Consider the following 26102-nt stretch of genomic DNA (forward strand, 5'->3'; position numbering starts at 1 on the left):
TTTTCAAACGCCCAAATTGTGTAACAGGTCCAGGAGGCCTGTCCGCAGCAGTGCTTTAAGACAGAGTTGAGCGAGTGGATGCTCCATCAAGTTCGTGTGATTAATGCTCCCTTGTTTGAGTTTGCCTCAGGTTAAGTTTACACATTTTAAGACCAAGGAAAGCAGGGAGATGTCCTCAACTTCAAAGCATCAGCTGCACTCCTTGCCAATTTCCTTCGGGGTCAACCTTCAGGATCAATAAAGTTTTATTGAATTGAATTGAAGTTTGCAAATGAAAAACATCATGTGATACGTACTTGAGATGGTCACAAGCTAAAAGTAGGTACAACACATGAACTGAATCAGTGAGGACATCAGCAGATGATGATGGTCTTTAATCTGGATATCTGGATTTTATGAGCTTAAGAGAATTTATATCAATCACTTTGTTTCAACGTGAAACCTACCCAGACAGCAATCACCCAAATTCATCATTGGGTTTGTTGTCTGCAAGTAAAGCAAAGACGACGGACAAAGAAGCAGCACTGTAGAAATTTGATGGTTACCTATCATATCCAAGAGGATTGCCAAGGGAACAGTACTTTTATATTTCAAGAAAGAATCCCTCTCACTGTGTTGAAGTAATTGGTAATAAATCCTTTCACTTTCACTCTGTTCAGACTGGATCTCACTGGATATATGAAACAGTGTCCATGTCTTTCCAGTTAAAAATTCAACATAATATGAAAGGCTTCAAGCTGCAGTCTCAAGTTTGGGTGAAAGTGAGATCAGCGAGGCCAGACTAAGAGAAATGGAAAACTAATTAGGTGTGACGACACACCACAGCACTCTTCGCACTCATTAAAGCAATGTTTTCCTCTACAGGCCTGGCTGCTTGGTCACTTTAATGGTGTGAACAGATAAATCAGAGATATTCTGTCACTGAAGATCCCAGCCCAGCTTGATCCTAATTAATATTAGTTCGGATTTACGAGGGACTTTTTGTTGTTTGTTATGTTTTTGAAATAGTCCAACAGTTGAGTAAAAAAGAAAACAATCTCCCACCGTGCAGCTATGTTGAAGGGAGGAACCGTCCACACTGACCAAACAACTTTTGGACCCGACAGTAAACTTGCTTTTTTGCAATTCACAAGAATCAGGTTTTTTTTTGTTCATGTGCACAAATGACTGTGTTTATTTCATGTTAGTGAGCACAAATGTGTAAGTAATACATTACGATGGGAAATATGTTTTGTGTCATCATTGCCAAACAGGTTTTTTTTTTAAGATATGACAATCATTACATTTTAACCTAAACCACAGAAGATGTTAATGGCTAAATGTTACAAGGTGACGCCTTCCAGAGCTTTCTTCTATTAAAAGGGAGTTTTTTCTTCCTGTTGTTGCCAAAGTGCTTCCTCGTAGGGGGTCATCTGATTGTTGGGGTGTTCTCTGTATTATTGTAGGGTCTTTACATTACTATATAAAGCAATGGGATGCAAATGCTGTTGTCATTTGGCGCTATATAAATGCAATTGAATTGAATGTGTATAACTGAAACTCTAGCATCTTCAGCATTAAGGGCAAGAGAACTTACTCATCCACCAACCCTCAAACCTTAAATCTGGACTTCTTCTTGCCTTTTAATCAATACACACAAGAGTGGACTGATGGAAAATCATGTCCACGGACACAATATATTGCAATTTATGTGTCATATTGCAATTTGCTAACCCCTTTCCAATGTGAACATCAGTTAAAGGTCTGAATATATATTTGCAAGAAGTAGGAAGTTAAAATAGATACTTGCTCAATTCAAAGTGTTTAGCTTTAGTTTACTCTGGCATGCCCATCTATTCCAGAATGTACTACAGAAAGCAGGTTTAGCAAGCGTATCCTGAGCTCTAACTTGACAAACCTTGAGAAAAGAAACTTCAGGTTTTAGATTCCAGCACGGCTGGCCTGATTTAGTTCAATCAACTCTGAGATAGGTGTGTGGGTGATGGCTATAAAAAGCTGTCATCAATAGAGCTCCTATGGCAACAGGCAAGGGAAAAAGTCCTCCTGTTTCAATCCACTGGAGGTAGAAGTTATCATATGAGCACATTTTCAGTAGAAGAGGAGGAAAGGTAACAAGACCTCAGTAATCTCTATAAAAGGACTTCTGCAGATTTTGTAGGCCAAGGACAACATTTTTGGTCATGGACGCTTTACGGATTCTGTTTCTAGTCTGTGTACACAGCAAAATCTCCAGTGTTAAATTAACACTAGAGAGTGTCTATATGGGTCCACACCTCTGAGTGTTAAATACAACACTGTTGAGTGTTAAATTAACACTTTTGACAGTGTTATATGTTTAAAAGTAACCTAGTCAGTTTTGAAGATTAACAATGGCTAACACTGAGCAGTGCTGATTTTCTAACACTGGAATATTTCTAACATTTTGAGTTGATTTTTGCAACCATTTTTAATCTCAAGGCAGTTACACTGGTTGCCTAGTGGTAGGCAACCTGTCTCCAAACAATCATGGTGTGACTAGGACTGACTTCAATCACGCTCAGACAAGCCATTGAAAGTTTGCAACTGAATGCCATCAAATGTATAAATGCAGACAGATTGTCAACAGGTTGAAATCGAGCAGTGTCAGCACCACTGAACGCAACTGGTCTGTGACGCATCTCTTTACAGTAGGTGATTTGACTGCTTACTAACTAATTATGTTCTGGTTATATTCTAATATGAAACCAAGGTTGCTGAATGTTTATGTCACTTTGCAGTCAATCACTGCAGCAAATACATCAGTTATGTGTGGAAAGATTTCCCAAACTTACTACAGTTAATGGCTGTATTATGGCTCTAGAGGTTTACACCTCTAACTACTTAGCAAAGCATACCCAGTTTGATCCCAGGAGTAGCCACAAATCTCTTGGGGGTAAATCAGGAAGGGTATTTGGTGTGAAAATCTACCAAACTCAAAATATACAGAGCGATGGTGACACCTTGTGGAAAAGGGAGCAGCTTACTGTAGCTTTTAATTGTTGTATTATCCCAAACAGATTGAATGTAATTGTCAACATGACCCCACAAAACCACAGACTGATAACAGATTGAGTCCAGTATTGCCAATTTACTGGTTCCTATATGCGCTAAAGTTGCTTTGAAGATAGCAACTAATTGCAAGTAGTTGCAGACCTAGTCCCCATCTTTGAAGCAACCATTTTAGTCCTTTGCACATAGCCACAATACTTTTGGTGATGATGCCGTCTCCAGCCACTGCTCTGTGTGATTGTGGCAAAATAGATGCATCTTGTTAACCAAGCTATTAGCTAGCTAGCTTTAGCATTAGCTAGCTTTCACGATTTTTTGAAATATTTTTACAGCAAAGAGCTTTTCAGTGGATTTGAATTGTTCCAGAGAAGAAGTGCAGCTAAGGTAATAATAGATGAAGAGCCTGTCACTCTCCTATGGTCAACCACAGCACACCTTGGACCTTTCTTTTGATCCTTTTGTGATTGACAGGTGCAAGAACAAACTCTCAGCAGTGTGAGGTGGCTGCTGTGGAAAGAAAAGGTCTGCAATTATCAAAATAAGCGCTTGATGTAAAGAAAAGATTGCAGGTGCTGGTATTTTAAAATCCACTGATGCATCTTAGAAGCAGTTAGGTGCCAATTTAACACATATGGCAGGAAGCTCAAAATTACCGTGCAGGCTACTGTGATTGAAGAGTTGGCATAAGTCACTCAAGGCAAAGGCAGACAACAAGAACGACAGCAAAGGCAAAGTAAATGATAACATCTTGAAATTACAACATAAAAGAGGAGTGAGCTCATTTTGTAACTTGCAGCAGAAGCAGATAAATATGAGGTGCCGTAAGGGACATTATTACTGAAACGCTCTCACACACACAACTGAAACGCTCTCACACACACAACTGAAACGCTCTCACACACACTACTAAAACACTCTCACACACACTACTAAAACACTCTCACACACACTACTGAAATTTTAGCTCTCACACACACAACTGAAACGCTCTCACACACACAACTGAAACGCTCTCTCACACACAACTGAAACGCTCTCACACACACTACTGAAACGCTCTCACACACACTACTGAAACGCTCTCACACACACTACTGAAATTTTAGCTCTCACACACACTACTGAAACGCTCTCACACACACTACTGAAATTTTAGCTCTCACACACACTACTGAAACGCTCTCACACACACTACTGAAACGCTCTCACACACACAACTGAAACGCTCTCACACACACTACTGAAACGCTCTCACACACACTACTGAAACGCTCTCACACACACTACTGAAACGCTCTCACACACACAACTGAAACGCTCTCACACACACTACTGAAACGCTCTCACACACACTACTGAAACGCTCTCACACACACAACTGAAACACTCTCACACACACAACTGAAACGCTCTCACACACACTACTGAAACGCTCTCACACACACTACTGAAATTTTAGCTCTCACGCACACTACTGAAACGCTCTCACACACACAACTGAAATGCTCTCACACACACTACTGAAACGCTCTCACACACACCACTGAAACCAGAGGCATTTCTGCTGAACAGGAAGTTGTTTCCTGACAAGGAAACTGATGGAAAAAGTGGTATATTTCAAAACACTACAAGGATTTCTACTCAGCAACCTGCTAGTACAGCAGTCCCCAACCTTTTTTGCGCCACGTAAACAATATAAAAAATAAAAAAACGATAAATACCATGAAAACCATAAATAGAAATGTGTTCGAATTTTTGTGGAGGAATAAAACCCATTACATAGAAAGATCTCAGCTTGTGAAGGGATACAATAAAGGTGGTATCAAAACTCCAGAATTGGAATTTATGGTTGGCACCCTTAGAATTAAATGGTTAAAATCTTGTCTGTCACAGCCAGACTCTACTTAGCTCCACATCCCATGATTCTTGTTTAATAAAATAGTATACAGGATTAGACTTTATTTTGAAATGTGATTTTGCGGCAAATAAAATCCCCATAAAGATATCAAACTTTCCAAAACAGACGTTGCATTTTTGGGAAAATGAGATTTACCCACAACTTCTCCCCATAATTCAACCTTATGGAATAATAGGGTAATAACACTTAATCAAAAATCTATTTTCAAGAGTGACTGGTTTGAACAAAAATATTATATTCATAACAGATTTGTTGGATGATAACGGTGTCATTCTAAGTTACACAGACTTTTCAGAAAAATATTGTCTAAACTGTTCTCAAAGAGAATATAACAAATTTTGTGAACTGGTCCCACTGCCTCTGCTTCATTTGATTAAAATTTTTATGATATACAATAATTTCTCATCAGTGCTCCCAAATTTATTGCTAGGGCAATGTCAGCTGTTTGATAAAAATGCAATAAGAAATTTGTTAGTAGTTTCTTCAAAGACAAAATATTTCATAGTTACAACAGAATGGTTACATGGCATGGTTCTAATTTAGTTATTTCATATACACTGGATAAAGCATACTAAAAATTTATGAAATAGCCTATTCTACCTAAAGTTAAAGAAACACACTTTAAACAAAACTAATACTGTGGCAGAATTTCTAAAAAAAGAGATTTGGCTTTGAGGTGGATCAGTGTTCTTTTTGTACTGATGAAAATGAAACCCTAGAACATCTTTTTTTTCCCTATGCCCTATCACACAATGTATTTGGTGCAACTTAAAAAATTGGATTTCCCTAAATATTAATGATGTGCCACTGTTTGAATTACATCATAATTTTTTTTATATGGATCATCTAGCATTGGATGTCTCAGACATTATTAACATGATCATACTTGTTGAGTATTGCAGCATCGACAGCGATCAACTCGAAGGAAAATGACGACGGAGGCAAAAATGTCCTTAATATTTTTGGGAACTTTATTCCTCATCAACATGCGGCAAAACTTTTCTCATGGGTGCCATTTTCGTTGTGGTATACTTTTTTTTTTTCTTAGGGGCGTGATGACGCAGCATCCGTGCTCTTACAATGAAACAGTGCCTCCTTGTGGTGGCAACTAAAATACTGTCTCTGTTAAACCACAGTAACCATAATGCAGTTAAACACTGTACAACATGAGTACACACAATGAATATCTTAACAATACTTTTGAGTAAATATCATATCCATTGTGCTAAATGGAGGAACGCTAAGCCTTCTCTCCCTGGTTTTATTGATGATTTTAAGATATTTTTCTTTGCTAAAAAAAGACAAAAAGCACATATGCCAAAAAAATAACCAGGATAATGCACGTCTCCCGCTATTCTAAATTTTGACTTATGCTGAGGCTAATATATTGTTAAGTAATGCAGCTGTCTCACTGAGGTCCAGAATCGATTTGTTCCACGATTCGATTCAATTCAATTCGATTTGATTATGGGGAATTTTGACAGTCAGAAATATTATAATTCAGATCAGTACATTTACATATTTTTGTATTTAAAAAAAGGAAGCTGACACACGCAAGACTTTATCAAAGGTGTGAGCATCACAGCAGATGCCTTTGTGTCAAAGTAGCTGAAGATAAAACACATAAAAACATGAAGGTGGTTTTCCTGGCCTGGGATTTTATAAAAAATATTCTGCAGTACATCAAAAACGAAAGAAAATCATTAACATATGAACGTTACCTCTGACGTTACAGCGGTTTTATTAGAGACACGGCTAACGTTTTGCATTTTGCATAATTTTAAAAAGTTTAAATTTATTCAGTATTGAACGGCAGAAATTAGGTTTTCTTTTCGGAAGTATGTAAAATGAAAAAAAAAAAAAAAAAACAGCGGCTGACTGCGCTGTAAACAACAGTAGACTTGTGCCTAACAAGCAAGCGAATAATGCAGAAAACAGATTTTTAGAGGGAAACTGTTCTTGAAGTACAGAGAGAGAGAAAGAAAGAGAGAGGGCTGTGCATGACGTGCGATTTTATCGTGGTGGAAGCAAAACAGTTAGGGAATTCATGACGATGTTTATGTGAAGCGCAGTTTGGATCTCCTTTTGCTGCTGGTTCAGTCAATATTGTTTGGAGAGAGATAAAACTAACAGCTTTAGAATCGGCGCAAAAACGGCGTGAAAACAAAGCGCGGACCTGCCGACAGATCAGAGTCAGCGAGCTGTCGGCTTTCAGCCCCGACCGTGTCCGTGCTGTCGGGTGAGAAAGGCGACATCTCACTGATTCTGATCCGCGGGTCCGCGCTGTGTGTTTACGTCTTTGTGCAGAAGCCATGTACCTGCTCTCATTTACTGTCTTAGCTGTTTGGTGGTTGTTGAAATTTTGTGAGGTTTCACCAGAGATTCTGGCATTTCGGGTAAAATAAATTTATATTAAAAAATCGATTCAGGATTTTAATGAATCGATTTCACGTTATCCAAGCCAGAATCGATTTTAATCAATAAATTGATTATAAAAACCCACCCCTAACTAACAGGTTGCTGAGTAGACATCTGTGTAGTGGTTTGTTTGAAATCTAACACTTTTTCCTTCACTTTCCTTGTCAAGAATTAACTTCCTGTTTAACTGAAATGCCTTCCTGTTTAACTGAAATGCCTTCCTGTTTAACTGAAATGCCTTCCTGTTCAACTGAAACACCTTCCTGTTCGATTGAAACACCTTCCTGTTTAACTGAAATGCCTTCCTGTTCAACTGAAATGCCTTCCTGTTCAACTGAAACACCTTCCTGTTTAACTGAAATGCCTTCCTGTTTAACTGAAATGCCTTCCTGTTCAACTGAAATGCCTTCCTGTTTAACTGAAATGCCTTCCTGTTCAACTGAAATGCCTTGGTTTTTCAGTAGTGTGTGTGAGAGCGTTTCAGTTGTGTGTGTGAGAGCGTTTCAGTTGTGTGTGTGAGAGCTAAAATTTCAGTAGTGTGTGTGAGAGCGTTTCAGTAGTGTGTGTGAGAGCTAAAATTTCAGTAGTGTGTGTGAGAGCGTTTCAGTAGTGTGTGTGAGAGCGTTTCAGTAGTGTGTGTGAGAGCGTTTCAGTAGTGTGTGTGAGAGCTAAAATTTCAGTAGTGTGTGTGAGAGCGTTTCAGTAGTGTGTGTGAGAGCTAAAATTTCAGTAGTGTGTGTGAGAGCGTTTCAGTAGTGTGTGTGAGAGCGTTTCAGTAGTGTGTGTGAGAGCTAAAATTTCAGTAGTGTGTGTGAGAGCGTTTCAGTAGTGTGTGTGAGAGCTAAAATTTCAGTAGTGTGTGTGAGAGCGTTTCAGTAGTGTGTGTGAGAGCGTTTCAGTAGTGTGTGTGAGAGCGTTTCAGTAGTGTGTGTGAGAGCTAAAATTTCAGTAGTGTGTGTGAGAGCGTTTCAGTAGTGTGTGTGAGAGCGTTTCAGTAGTGTGTGTGAGAGCGTTTCAGTTGTGTGTGTGAGAGCTAAAATTTCAGTAGTGTGTGTGAGAGCGTTTCAGTTGTGTGTGTGAGAGCGTTTCAGTAGTGTGTGTGAGAGCTAAAATTTCAGTAGTGTGTGTGAGAGCGTTTCAGTAGTGTGTGTGAGAGCGTTTCAGTAGTGTGTGTGAGAGCGTTTCAGTAGTGTGTGTGAGAGCTAAAATTTCAGTAGTGTGTGTGAGAGCGTTTCAGTAGTGTGTGTGAGAGCGTTTCAGTAGTGTGTGTGAGAGCGTTTCAGTTGTGTGTGTGAGAGCTAAAATTTCAGTAGTGTGTGTGAGAGCGTTTCAGTTGTGTGTGTGAGAGCGTTTCAGTTGTGTGTGTGAGAGCGTTTCAGTAGTGTGTGTGAGAGCTAAAATTTCAGTAGTGTGTGTGAGAGCGTTTCAGTAGTGTGTGTGAGAGCGTTTCAGTAGTGTGTGTGAGAGCGTTTCAGTTGTGTGTGTGAGAGCTAAAATTTCAGTAGTGTGTGTGAGAGCGTTTCAGTAGTGTGTGTGAGAGCGTTTCAGTAGTGTGTGTGAGAGCGTTTCAGTAGTGTGTGTGAGAGCTAAAATTTCAGTAGTGTGTGTGAGAGCGTTTCAGTAGTGTGTGTGAGAGCGTTTCAGTTGTGTGTGTGTGAGAGCGTTTCAGTAATAATGTCCCTTACGGCACCTCATAGATAAATGCTTGTTTGTTCACTAAATAACTAACATCTGTTGTGAGACTTAATAGATTTACTGAGCCATCTTAGTTCAGTTTAGCATACTGAAATGTCTTATCTGTCTTGAGGTAACGTTAAAAACAAACCAAAAAGTGAAGCATCCCCATGATGCCCATTTAATTTTCAAGCATGATCACCCTGACATCACGCGGGTTTGACCCTGCGGGCGCTTTCTTTAAGCTGGAACATTCGAGCTAGAGCCGTTTTCATAGACCCACAGCATGCAGGGTACTCAGGGGAACTCCTGCTAGTGAGATTCTGGCCAGCTCAGGCCAGCTCACCACTCATCTATTATGTCACACGGCCCTGGAAACACTGAAAAATGAAATGGCAACAGACTGCAACGACTGACATACCATAAAAGTCCTCTACTTATGTGAAAAAATAAGTGCAGATCACAGACGTGACATCTGTGATCTGGTCCATTCAATACTGGCTTTTGTCCTTGCGCGTGTGTTCAGAATCTTTTAACAACATTATGTTCTGTAAATGATAATTGAGTTCTTAAAATGTTGAACTATTTGCCCACGCAGTCTTTCACAGAGTGGTGAGCTACTCCTCGTCTTTACTCTTGAATGACTCAGCCTCTTTGGTCTTTTTTTTACAGCACGAGCACTTTGACCGCAGACCTGTCAAGTTTAACACTGATGGTTGACCTACAGCAAAGAACCCTTCCAGCCTTAAGTGGGAGACAAATAGCACCTATGGTGAACACAGTGGGTCATGTTCCTAAAGACCAGCAGTTGGTGATGACTGATGAAGAGTTAAAGTAAAAGTGCATGTGAGGCTAATTTACTAGGAGAAAAATATCAGACTAAAAGTTACGGGTGGTACGGCTGTGCAGTGATGAGCACTGTCATCCCACAGGAAGAACATTTCTGAAGGTTCCTCCTGTTAGCCGGGGCTTTTCCCTGTGGAGTTAGCCTGTTCTCCCCGTGGCTGTGTGGTTTTCGTTCAGGTACCCTGGCTTCCTCCCACAGTCCAAAGACTGTTAGCTTAATTGGTGATTCTAACTGTGAATGTGAGGGAGATACAGTTGTGGGAAAAAGGAGTTTTCACAGGACTCTGTTGTCCTATGAAAAACATAAATCCAATAATTCAGTAGCTTGTAGAACCCCCTTTTTGCAGCAATAACTTGAAGTAGTTGCTTTTGGTATGACTTCATGAGTCTGTCACATCAATGTGGAGGAATTTTAGCTCACCCTTCTGTATAATATTGCTTTAGTTCATTGAGTTTTATTTGTCCACAGCTCTCTTAACATCCCACCAGAGCATTTCAACTGTTTTGAGGTTTGGATTTTGACTGAGTGATTGCAACACTTTGATTCTATTCTATTCTTTTTTTAGCCATTTTGCTGTAGATGTGCAGTGTGATACTGTATGACCATTTTTGGCCAAGCTTTACCCATCAGATAGATGACTCTAGAATACTTTGGTATACAGAGGAGTTCATTGTGCCCAGATCCTATGGCTGCAAAGCAAGTTCAAATCATTAGGTGTTTGTGCTGATAGGCTGTTTTCACTTAATGTGCTATGCATTACGGTCAGACGTTTCCACTCTAGACTCATCTGTGCAAAGGACATTGTTTTTGAATGCTTGTAAGAGTCCTTCTCCTGGCAACCCTTCCAAACCAGCCAGCTCTCTATTTCTAATTACACTGTCATGAACTTAAACATTTCACATGCTAAGTGAGGCCTGTAGAGATGCACCTCTTTGGTTTTTTGCAGTATCTTTAAGCCTTGCACAGTATGACATTGGGGGTCAAAACTCATATTCATTGATTATCAGCACCTGGCTGCTACTCGCCCTCTTAATTCTTATAAAAGTAGTGAGGGTGGACAAACATAGATTCTCACATGACTGTGACGTGCTTAAAGTGCATAGAATAAAGTGCAGCATGAGTATATGGTTAAAAATGTGACTTCCAGTCTGAAGCGTTTTGACTGCCCTACAATTTACAAAAATAAAGTTCACACTGTTCAACTAAGAAACTAAGAAGAAAGTTTGCAATTGAGAACATAAATTTATTTGTACTGAGGTTTTAAATCAAATGAAAAGCACAATTTGTTGTTATGTTATTTCCAATCTACAGAAGTCCCATTTCCAAGTAAGTAAATGTGACTAGTCTGTTTTAAAGTATAAAAATTATTACTCAAACAGAAAATTAGACTGCTTTTCATACATTAAAATGAGCAGCACTACGTCCGTGTTACATCACGTAACACAGCTTTGAATGCATGAGTTATATTAAAAACTGCATTAATGGATCCATCAGCAATCAGAAAAATCTGAAAATTAGTATGAGTCAGCTACTTAAAGTGTTTTTCATTTCCACAGGAGCAGCTTGTGTTTCAGTGCACCGCAGAAAACCTTGCAGCTGCAGTGGTGACTTCTTAGGTTTATCAGCCTGCAGACGGAGATAACGCTAGCACAACAAAACAGAAAGCTTAACATTTTATGCCATAAACACACTTGAATTATAAACGGTCATATCTCCAAACAATCTCCCTCGACTGCTGAAGAGAGCACAGTTTCTGAGCAGGTGTGAAGATGCCTCAAAGACTCAATTTTAATCTATTGTGCATCACTGTCTGGGTACTGCAGACTGAAGAACCTTGGCAACAAAAAACACATCCACACACACAAAAAGCAGATTCCCACAGTGTGAATTGCTCTGAGATTGCTCGGGTTCACTTTTTAGATTTTATATCGCTCTATACTTTCCTTCAGCCATCATCCGTGCCACTGGTGGCTCAGCAAATACTCCCTTGATACACAGGCTTCCATTTAACCAGTGCTTGTTAGAAACAGTTGCTGCAAATTTGTTAGAAGAAAAAAAAAGTAGAAAAGGATCAAAAGAGCAAAGTAGAACAGAATAAATGTGATGACATAAAGCATTTTCTCCCTTTCTTTTAAATCCAAGAAACCTGACCAAGACAGCCCAAACATGGCTCTACCTTTATTTTCCAGATGTGCAGTAACTCCCTCTTGCTCGGTGCATGCGCTTGATCTCCTGCTATCCTGATTTCAGCTACATTCAACCAGATTTTAAAGTTACAGTGTGTAAAATTTCACCAGTATATAAATATAACTAAATAAGCATGTTTATGCAAGTTTTCATGTGTTAGAGCCCTGGCATTAGTTCAGGAGATGAGATTGAGGTGAGGAGGACGAGGATGACATTTTATCCAGATGCTGGTTGCATCATCTTCTTTACATTTTTTTGTTCTTTTTTCTTCTTTTGCTTGGTGGTATAATTACACACTAATCAGTGTATATTCATGAGCACAATAGTCTTTTTTTCTAATAAGTATACTGAAAAAGCAACTCACTGTGCATTTATGGTTCCACTAACTGCTACATGTGACTGTTCTTGGTACAAAACAAGGTCTGACATTTGTCTTTCGGTGCTTTTTTGCCTGCAGGTCTAAATGAACCTTCAAGCTTGACATTAAAACTTCGCAAAGCAATACTTTAATATGAACTTTCGATTGAATGATTGTGTGAAACATGACAAGACTTGAACATAGTGACAAATGGATATAAAGTTACTGCTGTATTTTTGCAGAATCCTTCCAGTGTATTGGTTTGAAGCCAGTTTATTCTGGTTTATTCTTATCTTGGTCATCACTGTGTGTGTTTCCAACCACAGCCAGCCAAAAAGCTCCCATAATCCTCCCTCTTTAACACCAGAATACATCACCAAAGCAGACCAACACAGTTAGCCGTGGCCAAAAACACCACTTTGAAACAAATTCTGATGCTTGCTTTATATCTGTAAATGTGCTGCAGTAGGTACCAGTATGCTAATAAATATGATTATGAGTTTACATCTTGGTATACTGAAATGTTTCTACTATGAGACATTACAGGCATTTTCTGAACAGTGCACTGTAGTTACCTGACCTCTGTAGCTCTAAGGGAGAGATAAATCCCATTCCTCTAATGTATTTCCTGCTTCAGTGACAGTGGACACTATCTTCCAGGTATTCATTGGGTTGATGTGAGAGCACTGAGGGTCACATCAATTTCAGACTATTCAGTGAGCCGGGGTTTACAGCAGATGAGGAGCATTGTCTGTTTTGTTGAGGAATGAAAAATGTTTTCTCCAGCAGAACAAATCTTTGTGTACCAAGGTCTTATCAGACTTTTCAAATGTACACTTCAGTACAACGACTAAAGCAAAAATGAATGTGTGTTACATGTACATTTTCTTTGGAAATACATTTCTCTTCACTGGGGTTACTTTTTCAAAACTGTTGAGTTTTCTTTGCTGGCATCCAGAAAACAATCATATTTCAAAGAGTGATAAATATCTGTATTTAGAGTAAGGCTCGAGTTTGTCAGGCAGGACACTTCAGTTCATGTCACGTTCTGAAATTTGAGTTTTACACATTGGTTTGCTCTATTTTTAGTAACTGATCAGTTTCTTTGGGTCTCACTTTTACCAAGAATACTTTTTAGGTTTACGAAAAAGATGATAGTTTAAGATATACAGTACATTGAATGGGTTCTCCATTCATCTTCCACTTATTCAATTCAGGGTCTTGGTGGCCAAGTGGAGGCGTCACGTAGCGCTCATTCACCCACTCACCGAACATCCTTGTGTTGGCAAACATGTCGCTGTGGGTCTGAACACTGAAGGCTGAAGGTTCCAGTAGAGACCATGTTGCGTGGGGGAGTTGCTTGGTTTTTTTTAGGGCTTTGGAGGGATTTGTATGGTTAAATGGTTTTAATGCAAATATAGGCTTTATGGATGCGTATGGTGATAATTTTAATTATAAATGGTTGCATAAATGGTTAGACAGCTTAATTACCTCTTTGGAAAGTTTGGAAACACCCCTGATGGGTGCAAAGTGTGGCTTATCAGCTGCAGAGTATACAGAGCTGCCAATTACCCAAATACTGCTGTTTGTTTTTGCTGCTGGTATAAGTCACTGGAGCTGCCATGTTAAGCTTCGCAAATTAATTTGATGAATAAATTAAGAAAACTAAACTTGTATTAAATCCCGTCTCTGCCTGCAGTAAGTGTCCCCTGGCAGTGGTCATTTGTCACATCCATGAAGAATCTGCTGACAATAAATTTGGTATATTTAATGAAACCGTACAAAATTTGGTTCTCATATTATGACTTCCTAGTTATAGGTTCTCCAAGTAGACATTTTTTACATTTTTTCCAGCATTTTTGAGCTGTCATAACTTTTAAGTTTAGGAACAAACTACGGGAAAATTTTCAGAACAAAAGATTTAAAAATTATTTTGTTCAGCACAGCTTTAGGATTATGATAGAACATATCATAGCTCACGCTGGGTTAAAAGCTGAGGAGAAAAGGTTTGTTTTTAAGCAAGTTTTAGAAACAGTGAGGGATGGAGCCTGCCTGACCTCCAGAGACAGCTCACTCCACATTTTAGGAGCCAAAATCGCATATAAATGAAACAAGAACATAATGCTTTCCAAAAAAAAAAAAAGCCCCAAGTGGCAGCAAATACAGAGAGGACCAAGACTGGAACCCTGAGGTGCCCCACAGGGAGGGCAGAGCTAAAATTATCCATTATGACGCAGAAACTCCTTTCAGGGAGTAGCACCTAAACTACTGCAGAGCTGAGCCAGTGATGCTCACCCACTGCTCCAGTGTGGAGATGAGAATGTTATGGTCCACTGTATCAAAAGTAGCTTTTGGGGTTAGGGTTCCCAGGATCCATTGCTAAAAATATGTAATTAAAAACCCTTAAAAGAGTAGAGTGCTGGGGCGTCTTTTAAAACCAGACTGGAACGCTTCCAAAATTTTGTATTCATCCGGGAAGGCCTCAGCTGGATGTAAACTATTTTTTCCAAAATTCTGGACAAAAAAGGCAACCTGGAGACTAATGTTAGACAAAGTAGAACGGTCAAGGCCAGGTTTCTTCAAAAAGGGTTGTACCACAGCATGTTTAAAATTGCTTGGCACCGCTGGAGGTCAAATTATCATTAATAACATTAAGGATAGAGGGACCAACAGTAGTAAAAACCTCCTTCAGAAGGTGAACAACATCACATGGGAAGCCAAATTGTTTTACACTGGTAAACAGTTTCTTAAGAGAGGAAAGGGAAATAGGCTCCAAGTGATCAAAGACAGCAGGACAGGGGACCAAAATGGACAGATCACGCAGGAAAGAGAAATACAAGCCCTAGTCTTAACAACCTTGACCAAGAAGAAATTAAGAAACTTATCAGAGTTCTCTAGAAGCTTCCAGAGGGACAGGTTCATTAAGAGCAGTGTTAATTTTATTATAAAGGACACTGGGCTGGTGAGAGTTAGCAGCAGTGATGTGAGAAAAATATTTTGCTCCAGCAGTTTTCACAGCTCTTTGATAACAACAACACCAGCTCTCTTAGTATCTCAAAAGACACTTGCAGTTTGTCCTTCTTCCACTTTCACTCGTTTCTGCTGCACTCCCGTCTAATGGCACGAGTATGGTCACTTAACCTGACCCTTAACCAAGGGTCTGATCTGGGCTTTGATCGCCTGGTTTTAATCGGGGCCACAGAATTCAGAAAAGTCAATTGTCTATGGTGTGAAGATACGAGATGTGCAGCACCTGAAACTACGGATACTGGATGCCTGTGCTGGCATTTCTCCTGCGCTGTTGCTATCAGTGTGTGAAGAGTGGGAGAAGAGGGTTGCATTGACAATCCAACACAATGGGCAGCACATTGAACACATTTTATAAGTGGTCAGAAACTTGTAAATAACTCATGAAAGAATAAAGTTACGTTGAAACCAAGCACACCATTGTTTTTCTTGTGACATTACCAATAAGTTTGATGTGTCACATGACCCTCTTCCTATTGAGAAAAAAAAAGATGTATCCAAGATGGCCGACTTCAAACAGGACTTTAATATCACCAACCATTCCCATGTTATTACGGTGTATCCATATAAATGGCCCACCCTGTACTTTGGTGGCCAGTCCTCCACGACCCAAGGACCTTGGGGTGTTAAAGTATGAGCCACAGTGGGGTAATCTGGTCTTTAAGTGGTTAAGTGATGAGGTATGAGCCCTGCTTCCGGGTCCAAACTACTCCGCATTTATGAAGGCTATTGTGTTTTTAACATGCTTTAATGCTTTGTAACTTGTTCTATTTAATCTGAATAAGGCCCTAAACAGGCAGCGATCTGTCACGGCCTGGGGGATCAGCGAGACGCTGATCGGCCTTTTCTTCCTTTTCTCTCTCTCTCTCCTCCTCTCTGTCGCTGGGGCGGAACTCATTGCGGGTTCACACCCTCGGCCCACGGAAAGGAACACACCTGATGCCCATCAAGGTGAACGGCATTTAAGCCAGGAGGTGGTCTTCGCTGGATCGTTGTCCACCACGCGTCAGTGCAAGTCAAGCTACAGCTCAAGATAAGTCAAGTGTCTTTGTGAATATCGTACTCATTCCTGTTTCCTCTTCTACAGACCCCCTGGATTACCTTTCCCATGTGAATCTGTGTGTCAAGTGTGATGAAAGGAACTGCCGTCGTGAATGTGGGTGAGTGATCCCCCCTTTGGATTTCTCCCGGAGCCCCTTCCCTCACATTGTTGTATATAGCACTGCCCTGCACTTCCTGTATATACACCTGGTGAACCCTGTAAATAAACCCTTGTGTTCAGCTGATTCAGGAGTCCTGCGTTTGAGTCCCCTGCATTGAACCTTAACACGATCACTGTCGGCCTCTCTCAGTTTTTAAAACCTTACAATGTAACTACACCCCAGCCCATAAAGTAGTATCTTAATGACTAACCTTGTATTGTAGATGCATTATCTCAGTTGTTCTAAGTAAGAACGTTTAGATTAGAGGTTTCCATGGACAAAAACAACTTGATAACAAACGATGGTTACATCATGAGCAAGGGCGTACATAGGAGGACTTGACGAACCAAGTGCTACATTATTTCAGTCTCCGTTCAGAAGAACTTTGCCAGCACAGGGATCATATCTTACAATATAAAATGCCTCGAGGCAATCTGTTGTTGTGATTTGGTGCTACATAAATAAAATTGAATTAAATCGAATTGAACATGAAAAATTCCTTTCCAGGCAGCTGGCACACTCACAGATTTAGACCTTTGTTAGCATGGGTGTTAATGGTTCTGTGTGTATGTGAATGCCTGGACTGTAGCAAGGATTTTGCCAGCTATTTTTCGAGGCACTGAACCACAGCCAGCAGGCGATGTCATACCGGTTGAAATTTGTGTTGTCTGGCCCTTTCCATTATTTTCTGTTCTCCCTTTGCAGAGATCAAGGACAAACTTGGGTTTTGACAGAATTCACCCAAACCTGAGATTTTTACATGTGTAGTGTGGTGGTTGGTTTGCCGGAAGCACAGAGAGTGGGCTGAACTGAAATGTTTAAACTTTAGTGAAGGTTTTGATTCTGTATGTTCCTCACATCACCCTATTATATTTAACGGTGCTTCAAAAGACACGGCTAGAAGTTGACATTGCAGTTATACAGTTGAAAGACGCAACAAACAACAGGTGGTGGATCAGGTCGTAGTCAATATAGGAATTAAACATCAATGACAGCTGGATGATAAGAGGTTTAGAGGTATATTTTAAAATGCTGGACGCTTTTTACACCGTACTGTTTGCATGATGAAAGTAGAGGGCACCCTAACATTTTATATTGGACAATTAATTAGTCCTCTCATTTTCAAGCTTCAAAGGGCATGGTTGATTCAAGGCATCAAGAGGCCATGGAGCACGCTTGTCCAGACAGTCTGAATCCATAAATACAGATCCCTTTCCTGCTTTGACCTGCCGCTTTACAGATGAAGAGAAGAAAAGTTGGGAAAGTAAAAGTTTCTCAAAAGGACACGACAGAAGTCACAGAAGACGTGCCTCATCTAAGAGTGTCGCCTAACAAGTTCCAGTGGAACAGATGCACATAACATGGTGCCCTGTGCCAAAAGATTCCAAATTAGATGACGAATATGCACATTAATTAAACCTAACTGCTTCCCTTGCCATCAGCTTTTCACCAGAGAACTGTGAAATGTTTCAGGACCATTAGCAACGCAACAAAGCCAGCACAGACATGCCAGCAAGTGTGAAGACCAGCCCTGAAAATTATACTAAGTCATAAGTAAATGGCATCTACATGGCCTCAACTTGCTCATATTGCAGTGCTTATATAATCAAAGACAGCAAGTGAAATGAAGCCAGTGAAAGCAGCCTCCTCCCAGCCCAGTTCCTTAATCTTAATTATGCAAATTCTCATGACCATTGATCAACAACCACTGACTAAAGCCCACTGATCAATGGCCAAGAGTACCATTCACAGAGAGTTGGGGAATGGCTGTAATCACAGCATTGTAAGCATTGTCACATGTATGAGGACACAGAAGAGTTTGCATCCATTATCTCCATTTAACCAGGACACGCTGGAGCTGTCTGAGGAGAGATCATCTAAAGCAGGAAACCTGGACGGAGGCATAGTGAGAAACTTGAAACCAATAGATGTAAAACTAACATTAACATTATTTTTCCTATTAGTTATCAGCAGTAAACACCGTGTTGTCAGAACGTATCCTCAGACTGGGAGGCTTCATTGCTCCGGGAAAGTCTTATTTCATTATTACTGTTTTGAATATATTAGCTTCTTGGTGACTGAGTGCATCAGAAAGCTTGGCATTATGCAAAGTACTGGTAACAGGTGAGATATCATGCGCTGCTGACACATTTGCATGCATTTTATTGCACCTGGGTCACTCACCTGTGTACTCCTATTCAAATTATGCTCTTTGCACTGCAAACCAAACCGATGCTTTCTGACTGTTGCACGGGCCGTTTTTTACTGATATTTAACTATTTGTATACACATTATATATATATATATATAAAAACTACTGTTTAATGTGCAAATACTGTGTAATTGTCCAAACTCTAAGTATAGAATATACATTAAAGATCTAACAACTGTGACATTAGCCGTTGCATTTGTGGACTTTATCTTTCTGGCTGTCACCATCTTCTTTTTCTGGAGTGAGAAGTGACCATATTTAGACCAGAGAATGCTAAGCAACAAGCAACAACACTAGACCGTAAGGGTACAATGCAAAGACACAGATACCTGCTAATTCATGCTAAGCAGAAGACAAATAAACAAGAAATCCACTCACCAAAACTGAAGCACAAACTTCATGAACAGACTGTCTTTTACAGCAAGCCACATTATCATAATTATTTCATTCTGTCTCTCAGCGCTCTCTTTTTCTCTCTCCTATGTTTCCCTTCACCCCTAACTGGTCACAGCAGATGGCTCTACCTCCCTGAGCCTGGTTCTGCTGGAGGTTTCTTCCTGTTAGAAGGGAGTTTTTCCTTCCCTGCATTGCCAGGGGCTGCTCAGAGGGGATCGTCTGATTGCTGGGGTTTTTCTAACATTAAAGGGTCTTTACCTTACAATATAAGGTGTCTTGGGGTGACTATTGTTGTGTATTGGTGTATAAAAATGAAATTGAATTGAACTGAATTGAGTATGTGCTTTTTAAAAATTTTAAAAATTATCATTTTATCATAGGAGTCCATGGGCACTGGCACCAGCCTCAAGAAGCCTTTGGAGGAATTGCACTTTTTGGGGCCCTTTTGCTTTGGCTTCATTTATTTCACTGCTTTGCCCCCAGCTAAGTTGCCCAGCTAGGCTGCCCACTGTCATATTCATAAAACTAATTTAAGAGAAGTCTTGTTGTGTAATAAGATTGATTATTACGCTGGATGCATTCGGAGATGGCAAAAATGTAATCTACAATATGCAACATCCAGACAACATGTGGAATTTAAACCATGATAAATCAGCATTAAGAGATCCAAGAAAGCACTCCCCCACAACGCTGCACCCTGCTCTTGCATCCTGCAATGTTACCACAATGTTACCATGAATTCATGCTGTTGTTGCCAGATTCTGGGTGCAGCATCTGCAGAAATGGCGAGGCATCAGAACAGTCTTTATGCTGTCTAGCTTTGACAATGCTGTGCTGATGACTACCTTAGAGTTCTTAGCTGGCTGCTGTAGTAGACCATTCATGAAAAGAAAGGCTCAATGCATTACATTGAACACTGGGGAAAAGAATATAATAGCAAGAGTTTTGTATTGCTTATGAGTGACATTGACCATATACCAATAGGTATTGCGGAATTGCACTGTAAATATATAAGACTAAAACTGTGGATCAGTGAGGATTTGAAGTGTTTTAGTGTGCTTTTATCAACCAATTAGAAGTGTTGGAAACTGCCAAATGTCACTGTGTGTTTGATTTAAATTGCAGACCTAAAGCTTTAGAGCTTTAGGCTAAAAAATCATCTCAGTTTTTAGAGCTATGTGAATGAGAACTGACTTCTGCTGTTTCTGCTATTTCACAAACATGTATCAATATTTCCAGTGACTGACATAAAAGGATTTATTACAGCATATTTAAAATAATATATTTACATAAGAGAACATGGAGTTCAGGAACCATGGTATCCCAGCAGTCGTGGTATGTATGACTGATTCCTCTGCTCTGTGAGCTGTTCGTCACATATCAAACACCACAGATGAAATTCTTCTGTGGAACACTGGATTAATGTGATTTGTCCTCAAACTGGATTAGCTCAGTTCCAGGTGTGCTTATGCCTCAATCACAGATTCCTCCTGCAGATTTGCAGGGAGACCCTTCTTCATCCCTTTATCAGTGGGTATCTGCATTCTGCTGAGTATAAGGAGACTGAATCCTAATAAGCAGATATAGTCAGCTAATTATTGACCACAAGTAAATACGGGAAATAACAAAACGGGAAATAACTAAAGGCAAGCCAAGTGACCCAAAGCATAATTACATTTATTAGAAACAACAAAATATACAAAACATAACAAAAAATGTCTAATTAACATGTACTCTCTGTATACTGCTACTTTTGGCTGTGCATTACAAACACACTGGCTCCTTTCATGTGAGCCGCCCGCCCTCTGTTGGTGACAGTCGTGTATTACAGAACGCCGATGCGCTAAAGGTCACGTTTCTTTATGTTAATATGTAATAAAACATTTTTACGCCAAGAAAGGCTTGTCTGCGTTTAGGCGGGGTCTTTGTATTTTGTTTTTTGTTTTTGTTTTTCATAAGTTAAAAATCTACCGAGATTAGTCATATTAATGTTTGTCGTTTATATGTTTATATAGCACATTTAATTACAACAGCAACGTTGACAAAATAACTAGTAAAATAACTTATAATATTAATGTGTTTCATATATGGCAATAAGGCTAATAACTGCAGACTACATGAAGTCTTTGTTTGTTCTGGGTTAAACCTATAATTTAATTAAACAAGCAGACGTAAACAAGAACTTTTTGTTTGACATTAATGGATAAACAAAGCCCAATGTGTCCGTGTTTGAAGGCCACACTCTGTTTACAGTGAGGAAAAAACAAACCACTGGCCAACTTCATGATCAAGAAAAAAAAATCCACCGCTATCAACGCTGGGAAATGTATTTTTAGCATATCTTTGGACCGTCGCAGTCGGGAGAACTTCATTTCCCATCGGTCTTTGCGCACTTAGGGTTACACGCTGCTCTCCACCACGCAATCAGAGCGGCTGAAACGATAAATGTGGTTCTTGAGCGACACATAGCTCGCATGGCCCTCCGGTTTGAGGAGTGCAACACCTAAATTCTAGTAAGTGCAGTCAGCTTTCTGTCCACTCCTTTAGTATTGTTTATTCACGTACTGGTTAGTTATTGCTTGCGTGAGTTAGCAGAGCACCTAGCTAACAGGCTAACGTTAACCGTCAGAAGCCGAAGTTGGCAGCTGTTCAGAGTTTGGCTTTAGCACACGGCTGTCGGTCAGTGTCTAAGCTAGACTAGCTTGTCTGCTTTAATGAGTGAAGCCTCTTTGCTTCGCCACCCGCTAAAGACCCACGTAGTTATATGGGAACTAAAAGCTGCGCCCTGTTTGTCCTCAGGACACAACTGTCCAATGTCAGCCACCCTAAAATAGACCCCTGTGAAAATCTTCCATTACTGTGACTCAACATTTCCGGGTGCAGCTTGTAAAATAAGTCACGAGGAATGTCCGCCGTCGTACGGTCTACTTGGGTGCTTTTATTTTGAGGACCGTTGTTGTGACTTCCCGTCTAATTGCAGTACTTTCACATAGCTTGGGTTTGGCTAACTGTAGGTAGGTCAGCTAAAATGTGCTGTCATACAGCAGTCACTTAGCTCAGTTTCTGCAGCTCCACATAAGAAACATAAATTAATATCTTTAGGAAGAACTCCCTGCATGCAGCGCTCACTCACCAGTTTCACTTTAGGTGCTGAGTTTATGGTTCTGCTGTCATTAAGCAGGGTTTGTTCGGGACCTTTAATCTGTGGCATCCTTGGGGAAGATAACATTACAGCTAGTGCATGAAGGGACATAGATCAGGGCTGTTTAGTACACAGCATAGATAACCCAGAGTGCCCAGCACGTTTCAGTGCATTTCAGACTGAAAATGGAGCTGAAATTAGTCACTTTACAAGTAAATACTTTGATAATTTATCAGTCTTTCGCTGAAGGAATATTTTTAGGCATGTGTTTAGAAAGAAGGGTGTTGGGTTTTTGTTTCTCTTCTTGTTGTTGAATCTTTAGGTTTTGAGTCCTTGATGGACCCAAATAAGCAGTTTAAATTGGCAACTGTGGATGAGCATTTCATAGATTAAATGATTATTAGGTTAATTAGATTACAATTTAAAGTGCCTTTCTCTGTCTGATCCTGCAGTCTGTGGTTGAACATCACAGCTGAAAGGAGGAGGGCGAAGAGAGGAGGAGGATGATCATGCAGCGCATCCTTACTCATGGGACACTCCGACGGGTGGCGGCGGTGCGCCCACTGCTGCTGGGCATCGCCGTCCCCGAGACCCCAGTAGCATTTTGTTGGCGCGCCCTCCGTCAGTCGCCACCTGTTGGCCAGCGTTGGCTCTCCACTTCGGCCGTCAGCACAGCAGCACACCAACCAAAGCACCAGCCGGCACAGGGGGAGCCGCAGTCTGACACCACGACGCCTCAGACACAGGACAACCCGGGAGAGAAAGCAGCACCTGATCCTGCAGAGGTGGACCCTCTTCAGGACAAGTCCATCGGCCTGTTCCAGAGGTTCAAAAGGACCTTTAAACAGTATGGGAAGGTGATGATCCCTGTGCATCTGGTGACTTCCTCTGTTTGGTTTGGAACCTTCTATTACGCTGCTATGAAGTGAGTGGTGCTCTGCTTAAAATACTTTATTTTGATGTTTATGAAGGACTAAATGTTAAATCTAATTCTGATGTGCCATATCATCAAGAGATTATTATGCTTTTGTTGTTGACTCAGCTACTGTTGCAGTGGGAGGTGCTTTGAGTTTTAAATAATGAGGTCAGTGCATTGTGAGAAATCCTGTGAGCTCAAAGCTCAGGCCTCAGACTGCACCTGTCACAGGCTGGGCAGTAACAAAGTGCCTAGAGATAAAGTTCCACACTGGTACAATGTTGAGTTTTCTGTTATGTGGAGCCACTGTTTTAATGATCGAATGTTTCATAGGTCAGCGTTAAGTTTTGTAACAAACAAAAAACATTGATATGAAAATATGGGCTTTTTTTGCTTCCTCAGGGGTGTGAATGTAGTGCCATTCCTGGAGATGATTGGTCTACCAGAGTCACTAGTTGGCCTTTTAAGAGACTCATCGAGTGGGTATGCGCTGACTGCATATGCCATGTACAAGGTAAATTAATTCCAGACTACGTTTAAATTGACTCCCTGCGGCATACCTGCTTCTTACTTTCAAAGCACTTTATAACCTTGCTCCCCCTTATTTATCTGATCTTCTCCATACGTACTAACCCTGTCGTACACTCCGCTCTTCTTCAGCTTCACTTCTGTTTGTGCCACCTGCTCACCCGACTCAGAGCCTTTAGTTGTTCTGCCCCAAGACTTTGGAATGCACTTCCACCAGATCTCTGAACTACAAACTCTCGCTCCACTTTTAAATCGCATGTTATGATCGCATTTAACTCATGTAGCGCTCCACTTGTGTTCATTACTTATTTACAGGGTCAGACTACTTTCTTTATGTGAGCTAGTTTGACCTAGCAAGAAACTAGGTCAAACTCTGTTCCCAGTTAGCTCTGGGAACAGGGCGAATCATGGCGCTAATTCGCCCAGTAATGGTACTGGGAACAAAGGTTTTAAACAAGCGTGTCATTATCCCACTCCCACACCAGTCACAACCACTGAACCTGGATCCTTTGTTTGGAGCTGTTCTGTCTCGTTGTACATATGAAAAGCACATACGGTGTATTTAAACTCACTGATGGTTTTTTTTTCTCTCCTACAGATCGCAACCCCTGCTAGATACACGGTGACTCTGGGCGGCACGTCACTGTCCATTCAGTATCTCCGCAAGCACGGCTACTTATCCACACCGCCACCAGTTAAAGAGTACTTCCAGGACAAAATGGAGGAGACGAAGGAGAAACTGACAGAAAAGATGGAGGAGACAAAGGAGAGATTTTCAGAGAAAATTGAGGAGACAAAAGAACGCTTCAATGAGAAAATGGAAGAGACGAAAGACAAGTTCTCTGAGAAACTACAGGAGACCAAAGACAGAGTCTCTGAGGGAAAAGCCTTCTTTCGAAAGAAAAACGATTAGAGAATCATGTCTACAGGTGGTGTCTCTGAAAATATGGTCATGTTGTGATCTCAACATGATGTACTGAGTAATGTGGGAATCAAATGGCAGATGGTACCTCTGAGACTGGAAGGAGGAGAGAGATGCTGCACTATCCCTGTCCTGAAACCCTCCTCACACCTCTCAGTCATGTTTTCTGTTTAAGTGTCCAGTCGAGTCCCTTTCTGTCTGAACTCTGCCTCCCTGCACTAGACAGCAGCTTAGTGGACTGCTGGCAATGCTACCTTCTGACACTGTCATCTCAGACTGGATTTGCACACACTCAAGTAATCTGTACTCACTCTGTTGGCTGTTTAAAGAGGAGCACTGTTCTTGTTTCTCTTGTCACACCCATCAATACAGAAAGGGGTGGGGGGAGGTCTGGGCTTCAGAGATATGAACAATGTGTCCGTGTAATAACAGCACCTGGAGAGAGCAGTGCTAATCATTGTAGCTGTTAGGGAATAAAACTTGAAGCTCATCTGTGTGTACTAGTCCATTAAAGCCTTTCTCAAGGCTCAGAGTGTCACCTGCTGTCTTTTCTAATGAGAGATAAATAAAAGTTTTCTAATGTATTTTCATTTGATAGCCAAAGCTAATGTGTGACAGCGTTTCAGTGTTCGTGTCACTGTTAGGGCAGTAGTGAGTAAATGTGCAGTGCATAAAGCATGTATGAGCTGCACACACAGTGTCACACATGAACAGCAAGAGGGTCTTCATGACTTTTGCACAACGACACATTGGTTTTGTCAGGAATTCACACAGATGTCCACTGTAAACAACAACAGAATAAAAGTCAAGTGCTAACCAAATGATGTTTGAAACTTGAAGTTTGTGTTTTATGTAATGTGACAGTGTGTTCTCTGTGCTTCAGCTTTCCCTCACAGTCTAAACAGGTTAATTAGTGTTAATTAGTCTTTGTATATAACCAGAGCGTGGATGTGGACATAAATAGTTGCTTCTGCAGTGATTTCCAGTTCTGGCATGTTCCATTAATGGATTAGAGGTAAGATGATGGGATGTCTCTGTACCTAAACTGACTCCATGTCTTACTCGCACTCAGGTTTCCCGGCTATTATCCTTCTGAGCAAATGTTAATCAGTGTTAGATTTTTTTTTTCTCTTTTGCTGCATTTTGATAATCGTGTGAGGTGTCATCTGCCTTTTCAGGTTTTACAGAGATTGCAGAAGAGATTAAACATAAAATGTCCCGTGATAGGTAGAAGTGCTTGTGTGAATGAGGCATGTTGTATAGCCAGGACCCTGCAGAAGAGAATGAGTGGATGTAACAGATAATGTAAGCAGGAATAAATAAGTGCT

The 26102-nt window shown here is 40.6% G+C and overlaps 1 protein-coding gene across 1 annotated transcript; it reads left to right on the plus strand.

The window, feature by feature from the left end:
* Positions 1-21674: 21674 nt before the first annotated feature.
* Positions 21675-25588, plus strand: mims1b (mitochondrial inner membrane scaffold 1b). The gene is made up of 4 exons (XM_085365010.1): positions 21675-21779; positions 22861-23333; positions 23727-23838; positions 24451-25588. Exons 2-4 carry the CDS (start codon positions 22912-22914, stop codon positions 24763-24765), a joined length of 849 nt encoding a protein of 282 aa, XP_085221136.1. The 5' UTR covers positions 21675-21779; positions 22861-22911; the 3' UTR covers positions 24766-25588.
* Positions 25589-26102: the final 514 nt, after the last annotated feature.

Source organism: Diplotaxodon limnothrissa, linkage group LG11 (assembly GCF_057381915.1).
Source record: "Diplotaxodon limnothrissa isolate DT_005_m linkage group LG11, D_limnothrissa_male_GT1.1, whole genome shotgun sequence".
NCBI classification, from domain to species: domain Eukaryota; kingdom Metazoa; phylum Chordata; class Actinopteri; order Cichliformes; family Cichlidae; genus Diplotaxodon; species Diplotaxodon limnothrissa.

Coding starts and splice junctions, on each gene's coding strand:
- mims1b (XM_085365010.1), top strand. CDS start 22,912: ATGATCATGCAGCGCATCCTTACTCATGGGACACTCCGACGGGTGGCG. Junction 23,334..23,726: donor TTCTATTACGCTGCTATGAA/GTGAGTGGTGCT, acceptor TTGCTTCCTCAG/GGGTGTGAATGTAGTGCCAT. Junction 23,839..24,450: donor CTGCATATGCCATGTACAAG/GTAAATTAATTC, acceptor TCTCTCCTACAG/ATCGCAACCCCTGCTAGATA.